The sequence below is a fragment of the Aulostomus chinensis genome, chromosome 23 (assembly GCF_037954235.1).
Source record: "Aulostomus chinensis isolate RoL2024-O1b breed Wild chromosome 23, RoL_Achi_v1.0, whole genome shotgun sequence".
Taxonomy (NCBI): domain Eukaryota; kingdom Metazoa; phylum Chordata; class Actinopteri; order Syngnathiformes; family Aulostomidae; genus Aulostomus; species Aulostomus chinensis.
Genome location: NC_141342.1, coordinates 13,429,557 through 13,455,587, shown reverse-complemented (window position 1 = coordinate 13,455,587; position 26,031 = coordinate 13,429,557). Strand labels below are relative to the sequence as shown.

The window sequence follows — 26,031 nt, the reverse complement described above, 5'->3', positions numbered from 1 at the left end:
CTCTCAGGTCTGACAACAAATTCCTCTCACACAGTATGTCTCACAGTTACAACGACAACTAAAAGGTGACGGAGCCTTCGCCGCCCGTCAGAGGAGGAATTATTTCGCATGAAACAGTAGATATCTGGTTTTAAGTGTAAGCCAAACATCCTCTCTTTCCATCAATCTGTCTGAAAGCCATTGTCATTGGCATGTGTCTCTCTTTTTTAACTTCATATTTTTAATGTCCCTTTGTGCAGCACTTTGGTTCATTACTTTCCTAAAGTACTTTGGTCAGCTTAAGCTGTGCTTAAGTGGGCTTTAGAAATAAGCTTGTCTTACTTACTTTACTAAGAAATATGTTCCTCTGGCTACCCCTCTGAGTTATAGAAAATAACACCGAATTAAATATTCTATTTCTTCAAGTTTCAGTACAAAAAACCCCCCTAAATTATAAGGTGACTAAAAGTATTTAAATCCTCTTCTTCCTCTTCTTCTTCTTCTGCAGCCATGGCTCCCACACTGCCTAGTCTACACTCGGAGGTCTTCAAGCCCTGTGTGGAAGACAAGGACCTGGCTTTCTGTCTAAACGAGGGCGAGTGCTCCATCATTGAAACACTGGCTGGAGTTCATAGACACTGCAGGTAAGTGCTCTGGCACTGTGTGTGTGTGTGTGTGTGTGTGTGTGTGTGTGTGTGTGTGTGTGTGTGTGTGTGTGTGTGTGAGAGAGAGACGTCCACTTTCTTTTTCAGTATTGACTTTTCCTCTACTTGCACTTGTCCTTCCCACCAATCAGGATCCATGGGGGAGATTTTCATTAAAGTTTGATTTCTCTCTCTCTGTCTCTCTCTCTAAAAATGATAATGTTAAAAAAAAAAAATCATTGTTCACATGCATCTAAAACCACTGACCAAGGGATCAAAATGTCTCGGAACCAAACAACACAAATGTAGAGAAATGTTCAAGAAGGAAGCACTCGGACCTCTCCTCCTTTCAGTTTGACACAAGTTTTGATCGTGGCAGCACTCTTATTAAACATCTCCTCGTGTATTAATGGTGGCATAAACATTGTCTGATATGACCTCTTGGCTATGAAGTGCATTTTAATAGGGAGTGTTAAGAAAAGGCTCTTGCAACATTCTCCTTTGATCCGACCAAAAAAACAAAAATGTTATCCGGTCTTTCTTTCTCTTTTTACTCTTTCCTTTCCCAAGCTTCACTCACACAACAGTGTAATTAGAGACAGCTGCTGAAATTGAACAGAACTGATAACGTGAGACAGATGTTGTATCTGTATACTTTATTGATGAACTAAAGCAGATAGATGAATAGATGTGAAATTGGTAAGAATAATTAAGTGACCGGCAGTAAACACCTTGTGTTGACCATAAATTTAAAAGTGGGGCATATTCAATAATAGCATGATTATCTGTAATTACGGTAATGTTTGCCAATAAATACTGAAGGGTTGTGTTTGATTGTGTTGCATAAACCACACGTGAGACACGGCAGGAAAGCAGGCTTATAATCAATGAAGACGTTATGGTATGTATCCAGGGAATCGTTGTATTTATGCGCCCCTTAATGAGGAGGTGCGAGTTCTTGCTTTGTACCTTCAGCTCATCCTTCTACACTCCTGCATATCTGCTCCCCCTCGTGGCCCAATTCACCACCGCTTCAACTCTGCCAATGCTGTGATATACATCGTTAAAAATGCATCACTTTGAAAAATACATGATGAGATATTTTCTCTCAGGAAAGAGTTGTGCTGAATGGCGCTGAATCGAAAAATAGCTCATTAGTATTTCTACCTATAATTAAAAGGCCAGTATGTTGTAATGACACATTAGCAGGAGTTAGTTTTGTAAAGTTCACATTAAAGCCACCGAAAAAAAACGAGGAATTTTTCATAATATTGAGTAACTTTAATGGGGGGGGGGGGTATTTACAGTCTTTGATGATACTTTATTATTGCATGGAATGAGGGCAGCTAAGGCTCTGGGAATGATTATATAATAAGAAGAAATCAGAGTTTCTGATGTCGTATGACGGCGGCCAGCTTCATTTGGAAGGTACTACCTGCGTGACGGCGGTATCGAGAAACCTTCGGTGTATACGTGGCTTCATGACATCATTCTGTGTATCTCAGAGCCTGGTGGTGCAGTAACAGTTGACTACAGGGTTAAAGAGTGTTGACAGGCCGGTGGGTAGTGTTACTAAAGGGTTGCTTCTTGAGCCAGAGACACATCCAGCCAACTGTATCATCAGTTTACTCCAAAATCACCGCCATGATGCCGTTTCATGTGATAGCGAATAGGAACTTATTTGGTTCGGTAACCACAAACCTGAATAATTATGAACATAACTTGAATTTTAGAAACAATTAAATAAATGAGGTTATTTTAGACCACTAGGGGGCAATGATACAATAAAATACATCAACATATACTGCTCTTCTGAATTTCTGAGGGTTTTATTTGTCCTCTGATGTCATGATTGCATTTCTGCTTCAAAGTACATTATTAATTAAATACGTAAGTCTCCTAAAGGGTTGTCTAACGCAGAGCTAATTTCCACTGTAAAAATCTCTCGGTTGAGGGAACTAGCAACCTTGCTAACTTGCTAGTTGGCCAACAAAACCATGTCATCCCTTCAGTAATCTCTAGTGAAAAAAATTATAGACTGTATACTGTGGAAATGACAGAATTCAGTTTTCTCGAATTCCATGAAATCCTCTATCTCATGTGATAAAACATGGAAATAAAGATTATTTTAGAAAATAGCAACAATGATTTGACTTCTGTCTGCCAAAACAAAATCGCTTTAGACACATTTCCTAGATTGACGTTTGCTCTTCTCCATCCATTAACTCTTGTTTGGTCCATCAACCCTTGAGGAAAAAAAAAGTCCTCTTAAATCTTAAACTCTTCTCCAGTTTGTGTACTTCTCAATTTCATGCTGGGCAGGGCACCATCTTGTGCGAAGTTGTTTGCTGAAAATAGCTTCCAACTGTGTTATTGACAAACCAGAATAATGACATTAAATCTGCAGATAGCTGAATTTGTGCCATTGCTGTATTCATACCCAGTATAAGTTATCCTGCTACTGTGTTCTTCCCTGAGAAAAAAAACACAAATATTGCACATCCAAATGTCTGGATGTAATGAAAAGGAGAGAGAAATATGAAAGATTACAAGTAGAAATATATGATGACACACAGGTTTAAGATACTAGAGTTGATGAATCATTCCCTCAAGCAAAGCCGGATCAGCATCCTCATGATAATAACAGCTGCTCACTTCAGTCTGTTCTTAAATAAAGAGCAGTAAAAGGTTTAACGATTGCTGACTCCTTTGACGTCATCGTCTCCTCCAGTCCAGAGCGTAAAGGGCATAACGTATGATTGGCTCTTATCAAACTTTCGACTGGAAATATGTCAGAGCAATCTTTGAACACTTCAATCATTGGTTTAAAACACAGTTGTGAACTTGGGAATCCATTTATTTTGTTATGAATCATTTCCTTTGCTCTCCTCCTCCTTTCTATCCCCTTATGTGGGATGTTCATGTTTGCCAATGCTAATAAGGCTCCCAAAATAAACATGCAAATTTGAGTTTAAGACCTACTTCCACATCAGTGCTGTAGATTCTTATACACTAAGTATAATAAATGCACAAGAATCCATATTTGTTGTTCCCAACACCTGATGTCTAGTCACATATGGAATATTAATTATGTATATAAATAATAAAAACACTGGTTGAAAAGAAAAATCTTCATTCAACAAAGGGTTACATAAGGATCTCAGGGATATCTAAGACGGTCTCTAAAGTACTGCAGTAATATTGCATGCATCACGTCTTCTATGACCTGTATATGTAATTGCTAACATATTAAAACAAGGTCGAGAGCATTAAACAAGAACAGAGCATCATACATACGTAGATAATAGTGATGATAATTAGTCTTCACCACAAGGATGCACACATTTGGCACAGTGATTATAGATATTTTAAAGTCAAAGCAAATGGAATTACCCTGTTAAGGACACTGAAAAGGTCATTGTGACCTGTTGCTACCACTAATTTAGAAAATCAGCATATTTCATGGGTTAATAGTGCTGTAAGTAGGAATTTGAATTGAAAACGTTAAATAATTAGAGATTATGAAAGCTCAAGTTTGCTCCGATTACCTTTCCTCATTAGACCAAACAAACATTAAATCAAGCCTGCAATGGGAGTTACATTCCGTATCATCCTTTATCCTTCCCATTAAATTTGGTGTTTTGATTCTGATTGATCAGATATGAGCAATAATCGTCACCTGGTGATATTGATGACTGTCGTTAATACTTAATAAGTAAATTTGCACATTTGATTTATTCATCCTAAGCTATTCTGACATAAGATATTAGATGGTATGTAAATGAAGATTGATTCGTTTTACTTCTGTTCCTCTAAAAACCCATCTGTTCAGATGGATGACCACACCACACCATCTGTGAGTGAGCGGGAGGATTTATGTTTACTTTACTGAGACAAATATTAAGCTACATGAAAACTGTCTCGCTCTGAAAGTCTTCAATTCCTTTTCAAAAATCAATACCATCAATATCAATGCAGTGTCATCTTACTTAATAGAAACTAGTGATCTCTTTCAATATATGTCGGATGGAAGCATCACACACGCCGCAAATCACAGCGAATCGTCTGAGTATCATCCTGCGGGGATACTGAGTCGTATCACATCTTAACTCAAGAGGCCAAACATGAATTTGACATGCTCCTCTCATATAGAGACTAAGGTAATGACATGTTTTGTCAGGGGCCCTGATATAAGGGGTACAAGTGCAAGAAGGACAAAGCTCGAGGACTCCGTTTTCATTTCCTGTGTTGAATCTCACACAGCTTGGTGATTGTGAAATGAAACCACCACTAAAGAAGATTATATCTATATTATAGCTCAAAAAACCTGCTTTAGTGCCAAGTACCTCTTCAAAGTGAAACATACATCTGTAAAATAGAGTGTTACAATATTTGTTCAGACATTGTTTATTTGATCTGTGTAGGCAGAAGGTAAAAAAATGTTAATACTCATCAGAGGAATTTCAGTGCTGCATGATCACGACTGGCTTGAATTGTAGGATTCTGCTTCCTCCATTCAGGTGCAGCCAAGTTCAGGACATTTCAGCCCACAACATAAAAAACAAAGATGTTTGCTATGCACAAATGATGTTTTTATGATTTTACAAGTGCAGGTTCTGTATTTGTTTTCCTCTTTTATTAAACATAGAATAGCAGTTTCATTTGGAATTAACAAGAAGGGTTGTTTTTTTTGGGGGGGGGGGTCCATTTAAATGTTTTGTTTTTCCTCTTTTAAAGTCAATCCAAATATTTCGGTAATGTAACACGTTAACATTAAAATGCAATTCATGATACATGAGTTGACTTTTGAATTAAGTCACAGAAAATGCCACGTGTTTATCAGTAATCAAAAATGTGCCCGTAAAACAAGACAAAGGTCATTTTCAGCAAGTTTCTGACAGCGGGATCAGTTTGAAATATTGCAGGATGTAATGGAACAAGAAGCAGCAGCCACAGTGAGCTGTTAGATGAAGAGCTGCAGGCGACAACGTCTCAGCCAGCTAACTTTTACTGTGTTGTTGATGTTCGCAGCCTCACACTGTGCAGCATAAAATCAGATCATAGTTGAGCATAGGATTATTATGGGGGGGGGGGGGAGACAATTATTTCTGGGTCTCTTTTATAAAACAACCTCTTTTTTTCCCTGCTTGGAGCCAGTAGTACTGAGAGGCACCAGTAACTACAGGTGTCTCCTATTGAGCAGGAGCTGAAGGTGTAAGGAGTGATGCATTACTTAACGCCGTAGGTTACATCTGAGGACAAAAGGAGGCTGTTTGTAATTTAGTGAAGAGAAGCTTGCTGGAGCCACTTAAATTTCTCCCAGAGCCTGAGACAAAATACGACTTTATGACCTCTGATAATATTTTATGGAAATAACTGTGTCATAATTGATCATTCTGCATGGTTGCCCTTCGTTCAGCTTAGCCATTATTGATGATATGCCTAAGGCAGAGATGCGTTTTCTGCATTTTTCAATACACTTACTTTTAAAAGGTTTTGGCTCATAAGCATCAGACCTGCTTGGATTTTTGATGTTGACGTGAAAGCTCAGCAGTATCACTTTGACATGTGCTCAGCATCCTAAAAACATGCAGTTAGGCACTCATTGCAAGGGGTGCACTGAAGCTTTGTGCACCCCCTGCAATGTTGTGTTGTTTCAGTGACGCTCATAACATTCATTGCATTCTTGACAGGGTGTGCAATAGCACTAAGGCACTGATTATACCGTGTGGGTTGCATGATGGGTGCTCTTTCATTCTTTTTTGTGCACCAAAGTACCTCCTTAATGTCATTACCTGTGTCAAAGCAGTATTTTCCTGCAGCACCATCATCACATTGCTCCAAAAATAATCACTAGTCTCCTTTCATTGAAAATACTTGCTTTCCTGTCAACAGAATGTTTCCTAACTGGTCTCAACAACATGCTACACAGAGGCGAGCTTGTGTGTTGCAAAGATGATGCAAAGCTGCTGCAAGTTGTGGATGATGATGCTCGCTAAAGAGAAACATGAAAAAGGAAATCATTTAACTACAAACATTTTTGGGCGAGTTTTATGCCAGCTTATCCAGAGGATTGTTTCATTCTGATTGATATGTAAATCCATAATAACAAAATAAAGTAAAATTTATTCCAGACCTAATTTGACAAAGGAATGAAAAGAATTCTTTAAAAAGGATCCGTGTTTTCATTCCAACAGGCAACTCTTCAGATATTTTGTCATCCTAATCTCCACTGGATGGATATTTTGATCTTTTTTTTTTGTTTGTTTTAATGTGGTGTGTTGTGTGCCGTCAAGGCTGCGCTGAACATTCATCATCCATTACAACAGGAACACACCCGGACAAAACGATTTGCTGACCTGTGAATAGCAACTGAAAAGCGTCTAACATCGGACGGAGCTCCAGTGGCACTCCAGTAACACCCTTAAGCTTAGCTGTGCATCAAATCCACGCAGTAAACTGCGTAGGTACGTGTCACTACATAACCTATGGTGTAGCCCGGCGTGCATCACCAAGGAAATGGAACAACGCAGACCGCAACACCCGTGTATTTCCACAAGCTCATTTCCACGCTAACTTCTCCTCTGGTCTGAGATCATTTGGGCATTATATTTACTTAAGTTAGTGAAACTGTTGTCGAATGTTTATTAAGTCCCAAAAATATTTGCTCTGTTTTGAGCCATCATTGTTGGAAGTAGACAAAAAAAAAAAAAAAAAAAACCTCAACAGAGCAGTTTTGAAGACACAGTGACACAGCCAGGCCAGTGCAGAGGTATAAATGCTCTCCTACACTATGGCGGAGGTCACGTGTTAAAGCTGATACCCAACCACAAATCAAGTTTTATCGCAAATAATCTTCTGACTGTGCTCCTCTGTTTGAAACCAATGAGGTGAATTTGCGTTGCCGTGGTTCTCAGCCACCCGCGCGGTGCATTTCACACTGGAATCAGGAGCTAAATTTGAGCAGAAAAACGTGGCTCCACCTTTTCTTTCAGATACAGAGGAAATAAGACATGATAAGGTAGTCGTGCGGTGGTCAATCTGGTGTGGCATTGGTGCTGCCATTCGGGAAAAAAAATCACTTTGTTTAGCTGCGTAGAAAGGCAGAATCTACCAACAGATGTGCATTTATTCTCCAAGGTGGATGATGGCGAATTAATGGATTAATGCAATTCATATTGATGATGAGGGTGAAAATTGTCTGATAACTGTGACTTGATTACTGCAGCTTGAAACTGATGACTCTAAATTGTAATCTACCAAATACTAACCAATATGAATATGATGAAGTGAAGAGAGGAAGGAATCTTCACAGGTGTTTAGAGTAAGATGCTCCAATCATAAAGGAAACCGTTATTATTTATGAAGAACCGGAGGCAGCCGTGTGTTTTGAGGATTAGCTGTCAAGAAGTTGATAAAAAAAAAAACAATTAAAAATATGAACCAGTAATCAAGTGATGGTTGTCAAAGTTTGGTATTGATAAAGAAGTGAGAGGGTCCTAGTACTGTAGATTTCAAGAGCTGACCTTTCGACCCTGAACGAGTGTTGCTATAACCCAGGGCAGACTATACAGTATTTGAGTGTGCCGCTATGGCACAAATACTAATTTTTCTTTTGCTTTATAAACTGTGCATCAACTCTGATTGATCAGACATAAACAATAATTGCAACCTAATGGTATGAGTGACTGCTGTTGTGAATTATTCACAACAAATCTGCGCATTTGATTGTGTCATCTAAAGCCATGCTGACATAAGATATTAGATCATATTTAAATGAAGAATGATTTTTTTTTTTGAGTGTCTCATCCTCCCAAACCCATCTGCACTGATGGATAAACAGACCAGTATTTCATAAGTGCTTACACTGTGTGTGCATGTAAATGACTGGGGGGCTGTTGTTCATCTGCCCTGATGAGGAAGCACATGAAACCTCAGGAAAGGAACAAACACATTTCTACAACTCTCTGGACTCAAAGAGGAAAGGCGCTATTTCTACTCGTCCTTTTGCTGTGGGGTGAGGCTTAAGGCTAGGCTGAGAGTGCCTGAGTGTGTGTTTGCGTCTCCGTGAGCCTGTTTATGTTCTTTCCTGAGACCAGGAGACGATGACAGTGGTATTAAGAGCGTCTGACAAAATGAATCATACATATGAAGACCACAGTCTCTCAATTTTTCCTTCCTGTTTTTCTTCCTCTCACCGTGATTTTTTTTTTTTCCATGGGGAGCCAGTACAGCGATTAAATTGTCATTGCACCGTCAGACCTTGACAGGCTGCACTAATCCATGTTGCTGTCGCTCCTCTGCTGATCCATCCTGCTAGGGAGGACGTTCTGCAGGCTTAAAGCCAATGGGCCGTGTCCCCCGCTACCCCACCCCAACTGCTGTATGAAAGCAACACAGTTATAAACATGGGAGCAGACTTACCTGCGGGCAACATCCCGTGACAGCCCAAACATCCTTCCCTCTGATCAGCAACAAGGAGAAAGTACAGTCCATAACTCAGGTTTAATATATATGGGCAGTTTCTTAAGAACGTTTTTTGCAGTATTTACAACATTATATACACAACCTATATGCAGCTTATGCTTTGCAACTTTACAGCAGTATAGTTTTATAATTTTGCAGGCCTGTCACAAACACCGCAGATGAAAGAATCCCCTGTTTACGTTCAGCTAACAAAGGCTGCCTTGTTCTTCAAGATACAAGATAGACAAGGAAATCCACAATGCCTGCGGACAATTCAAGCCTTCAAAGTGTCCCTCTGTTGTTTACACATTAGTCTCAGTTACAAAAATGCAGTCTTATATCAAATTGGCTGATTTCATGCACTTCATTAGGTATTCAGTGATTGAGGTGAGAGTGACACTGACTGCTGGGAGTTTTGATAGCCTGGTCATCAGCTTATCTGATCTCATGCAAAAGAGGCAGACATTTTTCCTTTGTGCAGTGTGTAATGAACACAGCTCTGAGTATGCAGTAGCAGCTTCAGGACATGATTAAATAACTTGACCTAAAACTGAGGTCTCATGTTGCTTCATTGTTGAGCTGTCACTTTTTGACAGCTAGCCTAGCTTCCTCTTTTCACATGCAATACAAGCATCGGATCATCTCCTGTCAATAGTTAATAATATCAACCACAAACATGTTGATCTAATCTTATGTCACATCCATGTGATATTGTAAAAGTGAACATTTGACAGAAACCTCTGTCAATATAATTAACCTTTCAGTAATGTTTTACTGAAACTAAAATATCTTTTTCATACAGTGAGAGACGTGACCAAGAGAGATGCCTAAGGAATAATGCGGCAATAAATAAACAAAAAAAGAGGCAATCACTCTCCGTCTACAAGTTAATCTGTTACACAAGCTCAAAGATAAAAATCTACTTCAGATTGTTGTGGCAATTTGTGAGTAATTCCACTAAATTCTTAATCCTATACAATTATATCCCCCTAAAGTAGCCAGCTCAGACCATTCCCTTTTGTACATTATATTCACTCTAGGTACAACCAACTGTAGATCATCATAGGGTGGGCCATATTGATTATCTTTTTTTTTCACATTTATGCACACTATTAGCATGGAAGCGGCTATGTGGCTAACCTAGCAGCAGTACAGAGGTGAAGAATTACACCGACATCAATCTAATGTTAATTATCCAAAATAGCACCCAACTCCATCAGTTGCAGTTATAGAGTACATTGTTGTAATCCGGGTTAGAAAGTTGCCAGAAAAATTAAATGTGTCCTGCCAAAGGAGGAGCTTAAAATTTAGGTTTTAGCTCAGAAAAAAGGTTTTCCATTTGTGGTTTGAATGACAAATTCTGTTCCAAGTGTAACTCAGCACTTATATGTTATGACAAGTTTAACGTAAACCCCTTGCACAATCGAGATCTTAGAAGGGCTAGATATTAAATCTTTGCCCTTTGAAAACAGCACGAATTTGTTTGCCGTTAAGGTCAACTTAAGTTGAGCTAAATGGAAGTGAACAACATCAAAGGCAGAGTGCAGGATTTCAAGGGTTTGAAAATACTATGATATTAACACTGCATCCGAAGCCGTTTCCATAAATATGACAAAAATCCTTTCATCGTCTTTGGAAAAATACAGAAAATAGTGACACTATCATTATAGAAATATTTCCAGACACAAAAAGTGAGAATTAAAGTTTCACTTTCACTTTAAAACATTTTCTAGAGATTGAATGTGAAGACTGAAACTAAAAAGATGGACATTATTCACCTGATAAGCTAATGGAACTTGATTTTTTTTTTCCTACTCCTTAACCATCATAAAGTTTAATCCATTTTATCACTGTACGTTTTTACATTTTGTCAGAGAAAATAGTGCACATTCACTCTTTCAAACTCGAGTAGGTCACAGAGAAGACGCCATGACACATCAGAACAAGCACGGCATTCACATGCTCGTTTTTCACCCCAAATGCACGCTTAAAGAGGCCCTATTATGCTCATTTCAGGGGCTTTTAATATGGTATTGGACCTCAGTGGGGCACTAATGAAAGATTCGATCCATAATTATCGCATATTGCAGTCTGTGTACGCGCACACACACACGCACACACACACACACACACACACACCCCTTCTCCACCGGTATTGCACCCACTCTGCTGAGATTGTTCAAAGCATCGAGGGGCCTGCTCCCCCCGCTGCATCGTAACACGCCTCCTCTCACATGCAAGGAAGTTGTCTCACCTGGTATTTGGCTTGTTTACAATTTTAGCATTTTAAAAATGTCAACTTCAGGGATACAACCACAGGTTTTGGACCCGGAATCTGACCCAGACAACGAGAACACACGACCTGAACCTTGGTTGCAACAACGACTTTTGCAATATTTCCCTGATTGGTAAAGGCTAAATTCCACCACATCTCATGGTACCCACTAACTACACTACTCTGTTACTGTTTTTCAGTCACCGTGGCCTGACACATAACTTCAGCAAAGTCTCTACAGTAACTCTGCACTGTGTTTACCCGCTACTTGTGTTCATACTTAGAGCAATTCTTTCACCACAGTTCAGAACTAAAAACAGACAAGATGCTGACAGAATGTTACTTACAGCCTGTGGTTCGGTGTCCTCCACACGATCACGTAAAGATGGGACAGCAGATGCCTTCAGGATTAGCTTTTTCGCAAATCCAGCATTGAACTGAGGTTTGTTTAGGAAACCGATCTCCGTGAAACACTGACAGCACACGAGCAGCGAAGGCAAAAGAGTTGCTTGCTCCCCTGAAAACAAAAAAATCTTCTCATTGCTGCCTTAATTCTTCTTCTTTGGGAAGTCCATGCAAAGAACAGAAGTGTTTGCACCCGAAAAAAAAACCTTATCTTTATCTGAACACTTTCTGTTCACCATTTAGACATCAACACCGTAGCTCTGTAGTCTACAGCGTGTACTTCCGTGGCAGAGCAGGGTGGGCGGCAACACCACTTGCCATATATGTTTTGTGATATCACAAAATGAGACTTTTGGAGAAAAACTTTCAAAATCGGAGCGTTTTCCACACTGCAGAGCTGCTGGGATTACTTTAACACACGCCTACTTCATGATAAGCTACTCCCACGTCGTCTAGAACAAGTATCCAACATTTTAAACATATTTATAAGTCTGAAAAGCTGGAAAAGCATAATTGGTCTGCTTTAATTATTCAATAAAATAATGACAGAGCATGTAAATGTAGCAACCGCCTCTTCAGGGTAGCACCTTTCTGCTCAGCATTGTTGTGAGCCATGGAGACACAGAATCATCATGTTTGAGCAGAAAAGATACTTTGTCGTTCCACTTTGATAGCTCTATACACAGGTGTGAATTGTTTTTTAATTTATGATTAAGACAAGACCATCAACCACAGAAGCAAAAGAAAGGACCAGGTGGTAGGTTGTTTGTGATAATTGCATGAGATTTTGTAGGTGGTGGTAGTGCTAATGGGAACAAATCAAAGAGATGGAGAGGACAGGTGGAGACTGTCTCTTGTCATGAGTATCAAATGAAAGAGTGTATGGTTATTGCAAGTCAGAAGTTAATTCTTTGCTGTAGTTCTGTACTAGCTGGCTAGGATAATACTGCTAGCAAATGTTCTACCTGCTAGCTAGGATAGTGCTGACTGCCGAGTGCTTTACTACATTGCTAGAATAGTACAGGCAAGGTAGTGTTCTATTTGCTAGCTAGTGTAGTCCCAGCTCACTCGTGCTGTACTAATTAGCTAGAATTTTACTGCTAGCAGGTGTTCTACCTGCTAGCTAGGACACGGCTGGCTACCTAGTATTGTACTGGATGACAAGGACAATACAAGCAAACTCATGTTTTACATGCTAGCTAGTATTGTTCCAGCTAACTAGTGGTGTATTAGCTAGCTAGAATAATACTGCTTGAGGGTGTTCTGCCTGTTAGCTAGGATAGTGCTGGCTACCTAGTGCTCTACTAGATGGCAAGTACTATCTAGCTCATAGAAACAAAGCCATATCAAGCACAAATCGAGTGAAAGTCATTATGATCGCTTTTTCTTGTATATCCTAAAAACAATTAATGCAACCTGGATGCTTTGATATAAGTGGTTTGAGTCACCAACATACTGTAGATCTCTAGCACCTACAGTAACTGTTGGAAACTACGTTCCCTCATAAAACATGAGGGTATGTGTTTGTGGAGTTCTAGAGACTTGTTGAATCGACACTGTTCTGGTTGTGTGTGTGTGTTTGTGTGTGTGTGTGTGTGTGTGTGCGCACACGCTGTCCATCTGTACAATTGGTTCATTTCATTCTTTGCAGGGTGTCAGATAAGATAAACAGATCAATTAGTTTGGAGATACAGAGCAGAGGATTGAACAGAATCAGGAAAGAAAAGACCACTTGAACAAGAGATAGAAACTGAAAGAAAAAAGTAGAACAAATAGGTGCAGTTGGTGGTGCTTAACCAAGGTGATATTTCATCATCAAATGATCTGACACGATTCTTTATTTTCCTTGTGCCTTCATTCTATTTGGCGTGTTTTCACAGGAGGGTTTGCTTTGGTTTCTTACTGTCCCATGTTTATTGATAGAACACTCCTGAATTTAATTTGAATTTAATGAAGTGAAGTAGCAAATGAAAGGAGACAGAGAGCGTTAGAACAAATCCCATTGTTCCTCCTCAACCTGAATCAGGCTGAGATCAATTATCAAGCAACAGACTAGTTTAATCCGTGTTCTTAAGAAAACAACAAGCAAACTGGGGATAAATATTTTTCAATACAGATAGATGTTGACTCACGGAGGCAGGATGGAGAGAGGATTTGCTGAATGCTATAACATAAAGCAAATTTGGAATGTCTTGTTTTCTTTAAGTTATCTTATTTTCCTTTGCTTGAAAAACAATTGTTGCTATGTACCCCTTGTTTTAAGTTTGCTTTTCATTCCATGGGACTTCATCATTGCACTTTGCTAAATTCATAATTACTGATAAAGTAAGACACATAATTGTTGTTAGAATGCTAGAACCTATTACAAGGACACTTATAAAACCTTTAAGAGATGAGCACTTGATAAAATGGTGACTTCACCTTAAGTTTGAAATATTTTTTCATGAAAACTGTCTGACTTCTCCTTTTTTCGAATAAACAGTACAGAAAATATACAGCATGATAGCATGACAGCACTTACATGTTATCTGATTCACATCCAGCTGATATAACAAAGAATTTGCATTTCATCCTCCCATTTCTTCTTCCTTGAAACGGTGAATGGCTCATGTTATAACGCGGCACAAACTGGACTTCATTCACGAGTGTGGAATTGATAAGACAACGTGTGGAGGAGATGTACGACAGACTCGATTTTCTCAGAAGTTGGAAAACAATAGTACTTCCATACTCGTAATACCTCATTTATGTATTCCAACATGAATAAGAAAATGAATCAAGACCTGGCTTCACACTGAAAAGATCGTTCTTCAAATATGAATGTTGTTAAAAAAAAAAAATGTAAAACCACTTCCTGAACACACAAAACAACAAAATTCGAAATTGCATTTCTTACTACGTTACAAATGTCTGGTTTTCATATTCAGCTCTTTCAAAACACATACATAAAAACAATTTTCCAAAATGTGGTTCATGTAACTTATTTTGTGAGCATCTTTTGATACTTGAGGGTAATGAAGCAATCCAGGTTGTAAAGTTTGCAGTGAAAGTTTAAAAGTTGGCTAATTTTACAGATGTGATCAGATATCTTTGCGTAAAGACATGTTGCCCTGGAAACCCAAAAGATGTATTTTATCTTCTTAAAAACCACAACAATCAGAAGAAGAAGGGTTCTTTTTTTGTGTTTGTTTGTAATCCACAGATTTGATTTTCACTTTTTAGGATTTGGACCTGTTGGACTGATGTAGTCACTCTGAAGACTCAAACACTTGGAATGATCTAGTTCTCACCCTGCTGCTCTTGAGAAATGTTGGCTGGCCGTGCTGGTTTTTAGACTTGAAGTGCTTCCATCAGCCTAAATGTAATCAGGCCTTTTGTTTTTGTTTTTTTTCAATGTACCCCGTTACTGCACAACCTAATGTGGTTAGTTCATGGGTTGTTAACTTTTGGCCTTAGAGGTAGAACTTGATTATTACCATAAATAGTTCCAGCGTCAACTAGAGGAGGTACTGTAAATACACTGTTTAATCAATTCCTTAAACATTCTGTCCTGTGAGTTTGGAAAAGCTCCCAAATCTTGTCGAGCAGATACACGGCAAACTCCCCGATGATTCATAGTTGAACTTTTCAAGCATAAAATAAAGTTAAATATTAGCTCAACGAGGAACAGTGCGATGGCAATCATTGTGCGCTGGTGCACAAACATTAAAACAAATAGTTGTCATCAATATTTGTGGTTTTCAGGCGTCATATTCTGGTTTCAGCAGACCAGCCCAAGTTTAACTCAAGCTGTACTTCACATTGACACATGTAATTGTACACGAAAACATAGCGCAATCATCAAAGACGGTCGTAAGAGGAGGTGTCACCAAAAGCACCTGTTGTCTTTTTTGTGTGCATTCAGAGTAGAGCAGAGTCATTTTTTTTCCCAATTGAAGGACATGACAGTGACAGTGATTACCTGCTCTAGAAAGTCTGTTGGTGTTCACACTGTAGTATAAACATGTACACACTCACACACACACACATTTGTATACATATGTGTGTGTGTGTGTGTCTCCCAGTCTCTTGCTTAACTTCAGCTGAATTTAAATTTGTGAAAGCCCCTGCTATGTCTAATTAGATGTTGTCACTTTGGCCTAAACCAAAGCTTGTATATTTCAGATTTGTGTTGAACAAAAAAAAAAAAAAAGGGAAAAAAACAAAACAGCCTGCCTTTCAGATGTCCCCATTTACTCATACTTGTTTTCACAGTCAGCTTAGACCGTACCTGACTCAGATGAATGACATTTGGCTGTCAGATATGAAGATTTGAATATTCTGTCTCTTTTTCAGAAAAATCCATTGGCATCAGTTTCAGTTTTGATTTTAACCACGCTGACATACACGCAGCTGTCATAGGAGTCTATTTGTTAACATCTAAAAGCAGTACCTGCCAGCAGTAGGATGCAAGATGTGAATCGCCCTAATTACCATGATCATAATAGTATAATGATATTATTATTACCTGCTTGATTAGAGAGGAAACCGCGCTGATGTGCGTCTGCAAATAACATTGTTATTAGTTACATTTATGTTACACCCAAAACACGTGATGAATTTGGAGACCAACGCCAGGCAGTTTTTGTTTTTGTTTGTCTTTTTTGCCCCAGAATATTTCTTGTTCATATATTAGAGGGGGAAAATAGGTTGAATTAAAAACAGGCACCTTGTAGACCTTCTACTTTAGATCTCTTAAATAGGACCTAGTGACTTGTAATGTAGCTCTTCTGCTAAAATCAATACTGGTACCAGCAGGCTCTGAGCAGATCCCATAAGCCATTGGGATGTTTTACTGCAGACAGAAGATTCTACTCATAAAAGGCTGTCGTTAACATATTAGCAGTAGACCTCGCTTCTAGTAAAGATAGTAGTTATTTACTTTTTTATCGTTCTGTTTTCTTCTCTACCTCATTTTTTTGTTTTGAGTGTCTTCATGTTGTGTTGCTGTTCATCTTGATTACCCTGTTTTTACCTGCTGCCAGTTTCCCATTAGGGGTAATCGTACTCTGTCTGCCTGTCTTCTCAGAGGCAACCTTTCTGAGCTCTCGTCACACAGCCACACTCACCACTTTTTGTGAAATTACCATAAAACTCAAGATTCAACTGTTTTTTATTTTCTGATACATATTTTTTTTCTCTCTTTATAAAGTTTACCTCTTTTTTTTTTTACATTCTGTTATCTGCCATTTTTGTCAAGAGCGTGGCGCATAACTCACCTACACTGGCAGGCAAACAGTGGCGTCACAGATTTGAATACACAGGGAGCTGTCATAAGTCTGAACAAAAGGTTAAGCTTTCTAATTGATGTCCTGAGCTTCCTTAATCACTGCTTGTGTGAGAGAGCGGAGACCTGGGAAAGAGTGTGACAGGGAGAAAGAGAGGGAGGCCCAGTAAGAGAGGAAGATTAGAGTGCCTTGACAAGGAAAGCCTTTCAAGTTTGTAGGTTTGAAGTGCTAATGACATGCAAATGTGTGCAAATGAGTGTGCAACCACCCTCTAAAAACTCTCGCGGAATACTTGAAGCTGAGTGAAATTCTAGGCTTGTGTTTGCCCATAAATAGTAAAAGTTTAGCAAAAGTTTGGTTGGGGTTTTTTTTTAGCGGCAGCCCAAATCTGTGTATGGCCAGTATGTTTCAATGTGGTCTTTACTATTTATTTGTGTGTGTGTGTGTGTGTGTGTGTGCGTGTGTGCGTGTGTGTGTGTGTGTGTGTGTGTGTGTGTGTGTGTGTGTGTGTGTGTGTGTGTGTGTGTCGGGAGGGGGGGGATCTATCTCACTTTCTAAATCAATATTTGAAGTTGTTTGTTTGTCATCACTGTTAAAATATACAGTATAACAATCAAATTAACAGTAATGTGTCAAGAGGATTTAAGCCGAAAATTAACTTGTCCTGAGCTGTTTAATTAAACTCAACTTAATTATTACACATAACAGGCTGTAAAATGCAGCCCAGTATCCGTGAGAGAAGCGTTTTTTACTATATGACAAGAGAAATAAAGGGAAGATTGAACCGATCAATGATCCAATTACCATTGCTGACACACAAATCCATACACAGTGTGCAGAAAGACGGCGCACTAATCAGTTTCGCAGCAGTTAAAATGTTAATAAAAGTTTGCTCGTAAAAAAGGTTTAGCTGCGACTGTGCGGCTAAATGAGAGGATGATGAATAATGAGGAATTACAACACTGACACGAGCATCAGTTGTTTTCCATGAGATGACACCTTAGACATTTTTAAAATCAAATTATTCACTTTTATTTTTTTAAACATGATGTGACTGACATGATCCACCCGCTAATCTCCCAGCATCCCGTGTAATCACGTGTGCATTACCGTGCAGCCATAAGACGAAAGTCTACAAAACGCATGTTCCTGTGGCCAGTCAGAAAAATCGATCCCCTTTTAAAGGCTGAATACGACCACAGATACCTCACAGTATCCTCATTATCAGCATGACTCAGGACAGTCAATTATAAGGATTAAGATAAATGATAAATCTGCTAAGCCTTTGCTGTAATAGATCATCTGTCCTAAACGTCACTCCTGACCAAGAATCCGGTGGGGATTTTACATTTATTTGTCAGGATTGATACATGTGCTGAAGGTCTGCACAGTACAGCTTCAGTTTGAACCACCCTGGTCATCGTTAGATTAGCGGCATTGTTCCTCCAAATGGACAGTAATCATTATTTCCAGAAAAAACTCTCTCTCCGGCTCTGGCTGGAACAGACACAGTAGATCATCATTTGCCCCGCCTCTGCTCCACTCAAGCCACTCCCACCTCATTGAGACCACCCCGCCCACCTGTGTGCACAGCTGCAGCTCATCTCCAATCAATCCACTACTTTAACCTCCAAACAGGATACTAGATATTTTCCTGCTTGTTTGTTGCAGTCGTATTTGTGAAGGAACAGATCTGTAGTCAGCGTTCGCGATCAGTGGGTGGTGGTAATTCACCCGCAAAGTTGTTCGCCGACCGGCAAAATGAACTCAAAAGAAGAAGAAGTCAGGCGCTTTTAGGTTGTTGGTGACTCTCACCGTTGCAGGACTAATGTTACCGCCCACTCAAGTAGAACCGCAGCCTGTTCAAAAACAAAAACAAAAAGTAAGGTCTTGAAGAATAATCTTCAGTTGGACAAATTTGAGCTGTTCTGTGTATGAGATGGAACCGGACACGTTTCCTGCTGTCCAGGCATGAGGACTGTGGAAACAGCTGGTCGATGATCGATGATGTGAGTTAAAGGTTTGCTACATCTTCTGTGTGTACCTGTGGGGGGAGAAAAAAAAGTTTCACGGATTAAACTCTGCATCAAAATTCAGTGAAAATAATGAGCTGAGACTTCATACCGGTTAAAAAACAAACGAACCAAAATCCAACAACCCGAATTTGAGTTTGTTTCAGTTGGATTAGAACTAGAAATCTTCATCTCCATCCTATATGTTGCTTTATATACCTTGAACACACAGATGCAACTGTATTCTGAACCCCTAGAAATAAGATCCTTTTAACAAAATGTCATCAAAAGCTTTATCTCCTCCATTAAAACAACTTCTTTTGTCTGTCATTGTTTAACCACAATTATTATACTTTCACACTTATCTTTGCTGGAAGAATGAAAATAAACAACAGGTCAAAGATTTATACTCTTTCACTTCTTAGCCGATGAAATAATATTGTGGTTATATATGAATTTTTTATCTCAGGAAAACAGTCGAGTGCAAAAAATGACTCCAAAGTGCCCTGCTGCTCTAAGATTGGCATTCTGGTTAAAGTCTTGAATAAACCCATCCTGGACCCTTTTTCTGTCAGCAGGAAGGACGGCTATATGAGAAATAATAATCATTCAATAATTTCTGTCTGCTTTCTAAAACGAAGGTCATTAATTTGAATCATAGCGTGCGCTCAGATTTGTAAAAACCCATTCAGGAGATTTCTAGTGCTTGTTAATACCATTATACATACTGGAGTGGATTTCTCCTTTGACAAGGTTACTCCCTCACACGGCAAAATCATATACGCTGTATAATTGCTGAATCAGGAATGATACAATACCAAACGTAATTACCTTGAACAGTACTGATGCAGCAGGATGAGGAGCGCTACGATAAGGAGGAAATGCTGTTGCTGTGCTACTGTTGTGGTGCTGAATGGACAGCTCCTCCAAAACGCTTGTCATTTGCTGCAAATGCTCTTTCTGCTGCCACTGGTTTGCCGATGGAAATATTGCACTTTAACCCCGTGCCTATTGAGGCTAAAAATGGAGATTTGGACATATTTTGTTGTTATGTCTGTAAAATGGTCAGGAAATGCCCTCAGTTTGAGAGCTGTGTCCCTTCTCCCAGGAGTACTTTTCAACATCTGTTTCATGTTTATTGCACACTATATGGCATTTCAGCAGTTTAAAAGAAGAAAAATACAAGAAAGGCTTTTTTTTTCATGGCTTTTATGTGAATAGATTTTGTTATTGCTCATGAAGTTTTGACACGTAGATATTTGAAATGAACCAATGAACATGTTCAAAATAACCAATCATTTTTTTGAGTCTAGGACTCTGGGTTTGCAAAAGATAACTATATACATAGGCAAAAATTAAACCATGAAAGCAATTGAAAACCTCTCATCTGTGCCTCATATATTTATATATATATTAATGTGACGTGTAACAGCAAAGTCCTCCCGCTCTTTGTTGTCTCTCAGCGGTCATTTTGTGGGAGAACTTTCGATGTGGCCAAGAATCCACCGGCGCACGTTTGGCTCTAGCTTGTATGGCTAGCATTCTCCTTTCCACTACCACACAGTCCAGCCTGGATATTGAACTTCAGCCACATTTCTGCACAGTGCTCTCACAAAACAATGTCTTGCTGCTGCTATTCTTTAGCAGTTTTTGTTTGTGTGTGGCAAATTTCACTCTTTGATTTTCATCTTTTTATTCCTCTTTTCTCTGGCGTGACAATCAGCTAGTTTGAGAATAAACAACTGTAAAGAGAGCTCTAGAGTAAGACCCTTATTAGTTCAAATGTGTAGCAACACCCAGCACCCAACACCCAAGTATTTAATGAGCTTATACAGTGACTGTAGTTTTTCCTCCCTCCGTTTTTTTTTTTTTGGGGGGGGGGGGCGGGGCAGTTTGCATTTAGAAAGTTTTCAAAAAGTTAAAAAACTCATCAGCCAGACTGAAAAACGACAGAGCACATTCCCAATGTTTAGCCCGTTCTCTCCATTCATCACCTCCATCTGCCTCGGCCTGCAGTGTACAGTAGCAGTGAGGCAGCTCTAATGAAAGTAACAAATGACCTGCTCTTTTGACCAGGCTGCTGCATTAGTCCTTATTTTCTCTGGCTCACGTGAAACCTTTCCTGTGGTTGGTCTTGGCTACCCCCCCCCCCCCCACACACACACACACACACACACACATCTCCTGCCCTCATGTGGTTTTGCAAATGCATAAAGTAATTAATCATTCAGATTCATTTCAGCAACGCTAAAATTACAGTTCTATTCACTTGATGACCCATTTAAGATGAGCATAACTATATTTCTGTTTCACTCCAACAAAGATGGTACAATAGCCCATTAAAAGTGGCTTGAATGCTTCTGCTAATATTACCCTAAAGTTTGACAGTTTGCCAACAGCACCAAGCTGTTATACAGGAAAGTGTATTTACATCTTAACCAACTGCTACGCAGTAAAAGGCCTCCTCAAATGCACCCAGCGATCCACAATTATGCTGCTAAAATCTACACACACACACACACACACACACACACACACACACACACACACACACACACGTCCCCCCCCCCCAAAAAAAAACACATGCATAATCCAGTCTTTTTTAGTCTCTATCCTTTTTTTCCTCTCTTCTCTGATTTTCCGCAAATGCAAATATCGCTTATGGCCTTGCAGGATTACTCATGCCTGCATTTGAAACGAAATAGCTTGGGAACAAAAACCTCTGACAATAGGAACCCCCTTATGTGAACAAGCTTCCCATCATGGGTAGGAAACCAGACACTGTCTCCCTGTTTAAGACCAGACTCCATTCATTCAGCACAGCATACAACCCACCTTAACTCCCACCTTGTCAGCCAGTCTCTTTTATCTGCTGCCATGCAGTGCATCTTTCACATCCCTCTACAGATGGTCTTAGTATTACACAGGGCACTGCACACATGCAGTTTCCATGGTTATATGGTCAGAAAATTGCTGTGGCCCAATTTGTTGGAGCTTGTTATACATTTGTCATGTTTTTGTGTTTTTTTTTGTTTCATTTTTCTTTTCTTCTTATACACAGATAACAGCCATGTCTTTTCACATGGAATTGAATTAACTTAAAGCAGCTAAACATGTAGTTGATATAATGTACAAGCCATTAATGATGTTAAATGTCAGCGGTGTCACTCAGCGATGAACCTACAGAGTTTAATCTCCCTTCGCTCTGCAGCTGGCCTCGGCCTCGCAAAGCTTCTTAGTGATTTTCAGTTCATTGTTTGGTTCTCTCGTGGTGTCACTTTCAGCCACAGCAGGCAGCTGTTTTCAGAGAACGAGCCCGAGTTGAAGCGGAGGGAATATTGAACATTGACATTCACCAGGTGTACAAAGACATGACTCCAAATGAATGAGAATGTTGCTCCATCACTGCTGGAGCTGTTAGGAAACAACTGTTTGCTAACAACGGTGTGTTCACTGTCCCCAAGAGGCTGAAAATAAGTTAATAATGGTTTATAGCTGATGGTTTCTTTTTTTTTTTCAGTCTTTCTTAAAGGAACATTCTAGTATTTTTCTATCTTTGCTCTATTTTTTGTGTGTGTTTTTAGGTTTAAATAATTAATGAGGACCGAAATGATTGGGATTTTTCCAGATATTGAGAGAGAATATCTATCGGGAAATCATCAAAAGGATTGTTTTACCACCGACATGCCCTGATTGTCACTGAAAAGATAATTGAACAAAAATCCATAAACCTTTTTTGTTTAAGTTCAGTTTTTACTTTCTTTGCCGGTGTTGCAGGAGTGTGTGTGTTATATTATGTTTGACATTGGAAGTCACACTGAAATTATGAATGTATTCACCTGCAACAGTGGGGACCTGGACGCTAGTTTCTTTAAGGAGGCAGCATAACTACTGTTGCTGCTGCCAGAAATATCAATTGTGTTAAACCAAGACATTTTGGTAGGTCTTCATGTTTTGGCTGCTCTCATTAGGTCCCTGATCTGCATACTTTATTTTTCATAGTTTGTCCTGACACAACATGTTTTTTTTTTTACACGGTTACCGGGGGAGGATGGAACTTGCGTCCTTTCAGTTACCAGATTACAACTGAGCCATGAAGTCTCACCTTCTTCAAGAGAGTTGTCTTCTCGCAAAACATTGAAAATCTCAGTTTCAACTCTTGGTTTTTAGAACATTTCTGAATGTCCGTCTGTTATCCAAAATAATAATTCCTGTCTGGAAATCCCCAAGAAAACAAAAATCAGGAAAATGGCTGGAATTGTCAAGTCATGAGGATGCCCTGAACCAGATAAAGTTGCACGATTTGCTCCTGGTGTTTACTGCTACAGCTGGCTGCTTATTGTTTGGTCAGTGTCTGTTCTCGTCCACTTATATTCATTGTAGACTTCTGCTTGGCTTGGTTTGTGATTTGCTTGCCATGTCTCAAAGAATGGAACATTCTCTGAAAAAGCATTTCACTACTGAGATCACTTGTTTTGTTTCAGAAACACTGATGGGAACATTCAACCTCAACCTGCCCATTTGCGTGTTTTCTGATGAATTTTTGAAAAGGGCTCCTTAGATTCCTTCAGCTTCTAGCGAACTGTCTCCTTTTTTTGGCGGGGCTGTTTTCAAACAGTTAAATCACATCTGTTGGTAGATATGATTGAATGTGATGAATTATTTCTTTCATGAGTCTGAGGCAGGGGGAATTCATTAACATTAGATGGAACAGGGAGTGGACAGAAGAACACGGATACCTGAAGCATATAATGCAATGTAATGCAACAGCCTTGCAAGAAACCACAGTTAAGAAGGCGAGACTCTTAATTTTTGAGAAGCAGTTCGCAATATAATGCAAGACATCAAACAACACAAAAGGATAAACTCCTCTCCAACTCTCACCTTCTGTAGTTCACATCTTTATTGTCCTAATTTACCAATAAATTGTCTTTCTGCATATTATTGACTTCACGCATGTCGACATCATTAGCTCTCCTTGCCTGCTGCAGATATTGACAACGATGATGAAAATGTCAAAACGGTTCCACCTAATTGATAGTAGCCAACTCAGATTAGGTGAATTATCGTCTAGCTGATACACACTAACAGTTGGGAGGTCAGGGTGTTATGTCCCTCGTGACAGTGCTGCTGATTGTATTGTGTGTGGGCAAGAAAAATAACTCTGCAAACAGCAGCGATTGATTGTCAGCTTCTGTGAATAGTGTTTGCATACTACTTACAGCTGTTTTATAGGAAATACATTAACAAATCCAATGAGAATAGTCCTTGAAAACTTGACTCACTCCTACGCGTGTGACAGTCTGTCAACAGAACTTTTGACACAGTCTCATGTCGATGGAAAAAGCAATAATCAGAAAAGTTCCTTTTGTCGGTGGTGTCAAGCTGACAATCACTTGCCGATAAAATCTTCCATGGCAGTGATCTGGCCTTCAGCAGTACTTTGTTGATATGGTATAGCATTTTTGTGTTTTTGTTTTTGTTTTTTTCTAAGTTGGCTTCGAGAGCCTTAGTCGGATAAATTCTAACTGGAAATATAGTATTTCTGTTGTTTGCTTGCTTGTAGCTAAGCTAACTTCAGCGGTTTATTTACTCTACTTACCTTCAGCCTCTCTCCTGTTCGCTAATGTTGTGTTACCACCACTTTCACCGCCAGTTTCACTGGATTCCTGCGCTACAATGCTTTTTTTTTTCATTTGTTGCTTTCTAGTCAGTTCAGTTCATACCCCTCTGTGTTCTACATCCTCTTAGTGATTGCAGTATCAGCTAGTAAAAACTGAGTCGCTCACATTCCTACTCACTATGCTACTTCAGTTTTACCCACCACATTCTTGATGTGTATTCTTATTTGATAGATGAGCTACCATCAATGCTTTTCAATAAATCTGCCACTGTCAATGCTAATGATGCAACACTTGTTCTGCCACCATGTATTAATTTTACTTTATTGATATTGATTAGTTATCTCAGAGCTTGTAATGTTGGCATTATTTTTGAAGTGTTCCAGTAGTGGCATTGTGTCTTGAAGGGAGATGGTAATCAGTCTGCTGTCAGAGAGGTGCTGATGATAGCAATCAGGAAAAAGTGGAGAGACCGTGGATCGTTTCAGGATCTCGTCTGTGGAGAAGGGAGGAAGATAATTTAAACCAATGTCAGCAAGGTCAGCAGAGGAAGCAACGGGGAAATTGAGGGCAAGGCCGGTGGGTAGTTAAGAGAAAGATATAGTCTAAGTTCTCGTCAAGGCAGGTGACAGAACTCTGAGAGAAAAGAGAGTAGAGATGGTGGAAGGGGTGACACGGGAGGACTGAAGAGAAGAACGGGAATACAGAGAATGATTTGCTACGGTACGAAGCACAGGATTGGAAATAAGACGAAGAGGGTTGAGGAAGAAGTAGAAATAAATGCCAATAAGAAGGTGACGAACGACCCAAAAAGTGAGAGAGGTCATCAGACAAGGTAGATTTGAGCCACTTTCTTCTAGCAACCCTGAATTCATGTTTGCTCAATTTGCAATGCTTCAGACAGCAAAGAGGCAGGCAGATTGACAGCAAAATTGAGAAGAAAGTGAAAAGGGAAGGTCAAAGGAGGTGGAAGGGCAAATAGAAATATGGATTTAGTGTTGTCAGTTCATAGAGAAAGCGTGTCAAGTGGAGGAAGTGAGAGCAGGATGGGCATTCGAGGTGAGAAGGATGTAAAGATGCTGCTGGCTATTTGGCCAGGCGGTGATAGCGTGAAGCATGATGTATATTGAGCCTAAGTATCTAGGGAGTTAAATTGAGCAAAAAATAGAGGACACATTGAACGATGCCATGAAAGAGTCCCACAGCAGTTTAGAAGAATAAAATGTGCCACACCATCTTAATAGAAATCTGTGTCAGCCACGCATTTAAGACTGCAGAACCCCCCCCCCCTTAAAAAAAGAGGACTATCGATGCTGCTGCGGAAAAGAAGGAAAGCTGCAGCTAATTCATACTTTATTTCTA

The 26,031-nt window shown here is 39.5% G+C and overlaps 1 protein-coding gene across 3 annotated transcripts in view; it reads left to right on the top strand.

The window, feature by feature from the left end:
* The window catches only part of nrg3b (neuregulin 3b), a 206,106-nt gene that overhangs the window by 114,932 nt on the left and 65,143 nt on the right, over positions 1 to 26,031 (top strand). For all 3 annotated transcript variants that reach the window (XM_086195605.1, XM_086195604.1, XM_086195603.1), the window contains exon 2: positions 488 to 623. In XM_086195605.1, the coding sequence (XP_086051731.1) occupies positions 488 to 623 (136 nt within the window). The remainder of the gene's footprint in view (positions 1 to 487; positions 624 to 26,031) is intronic.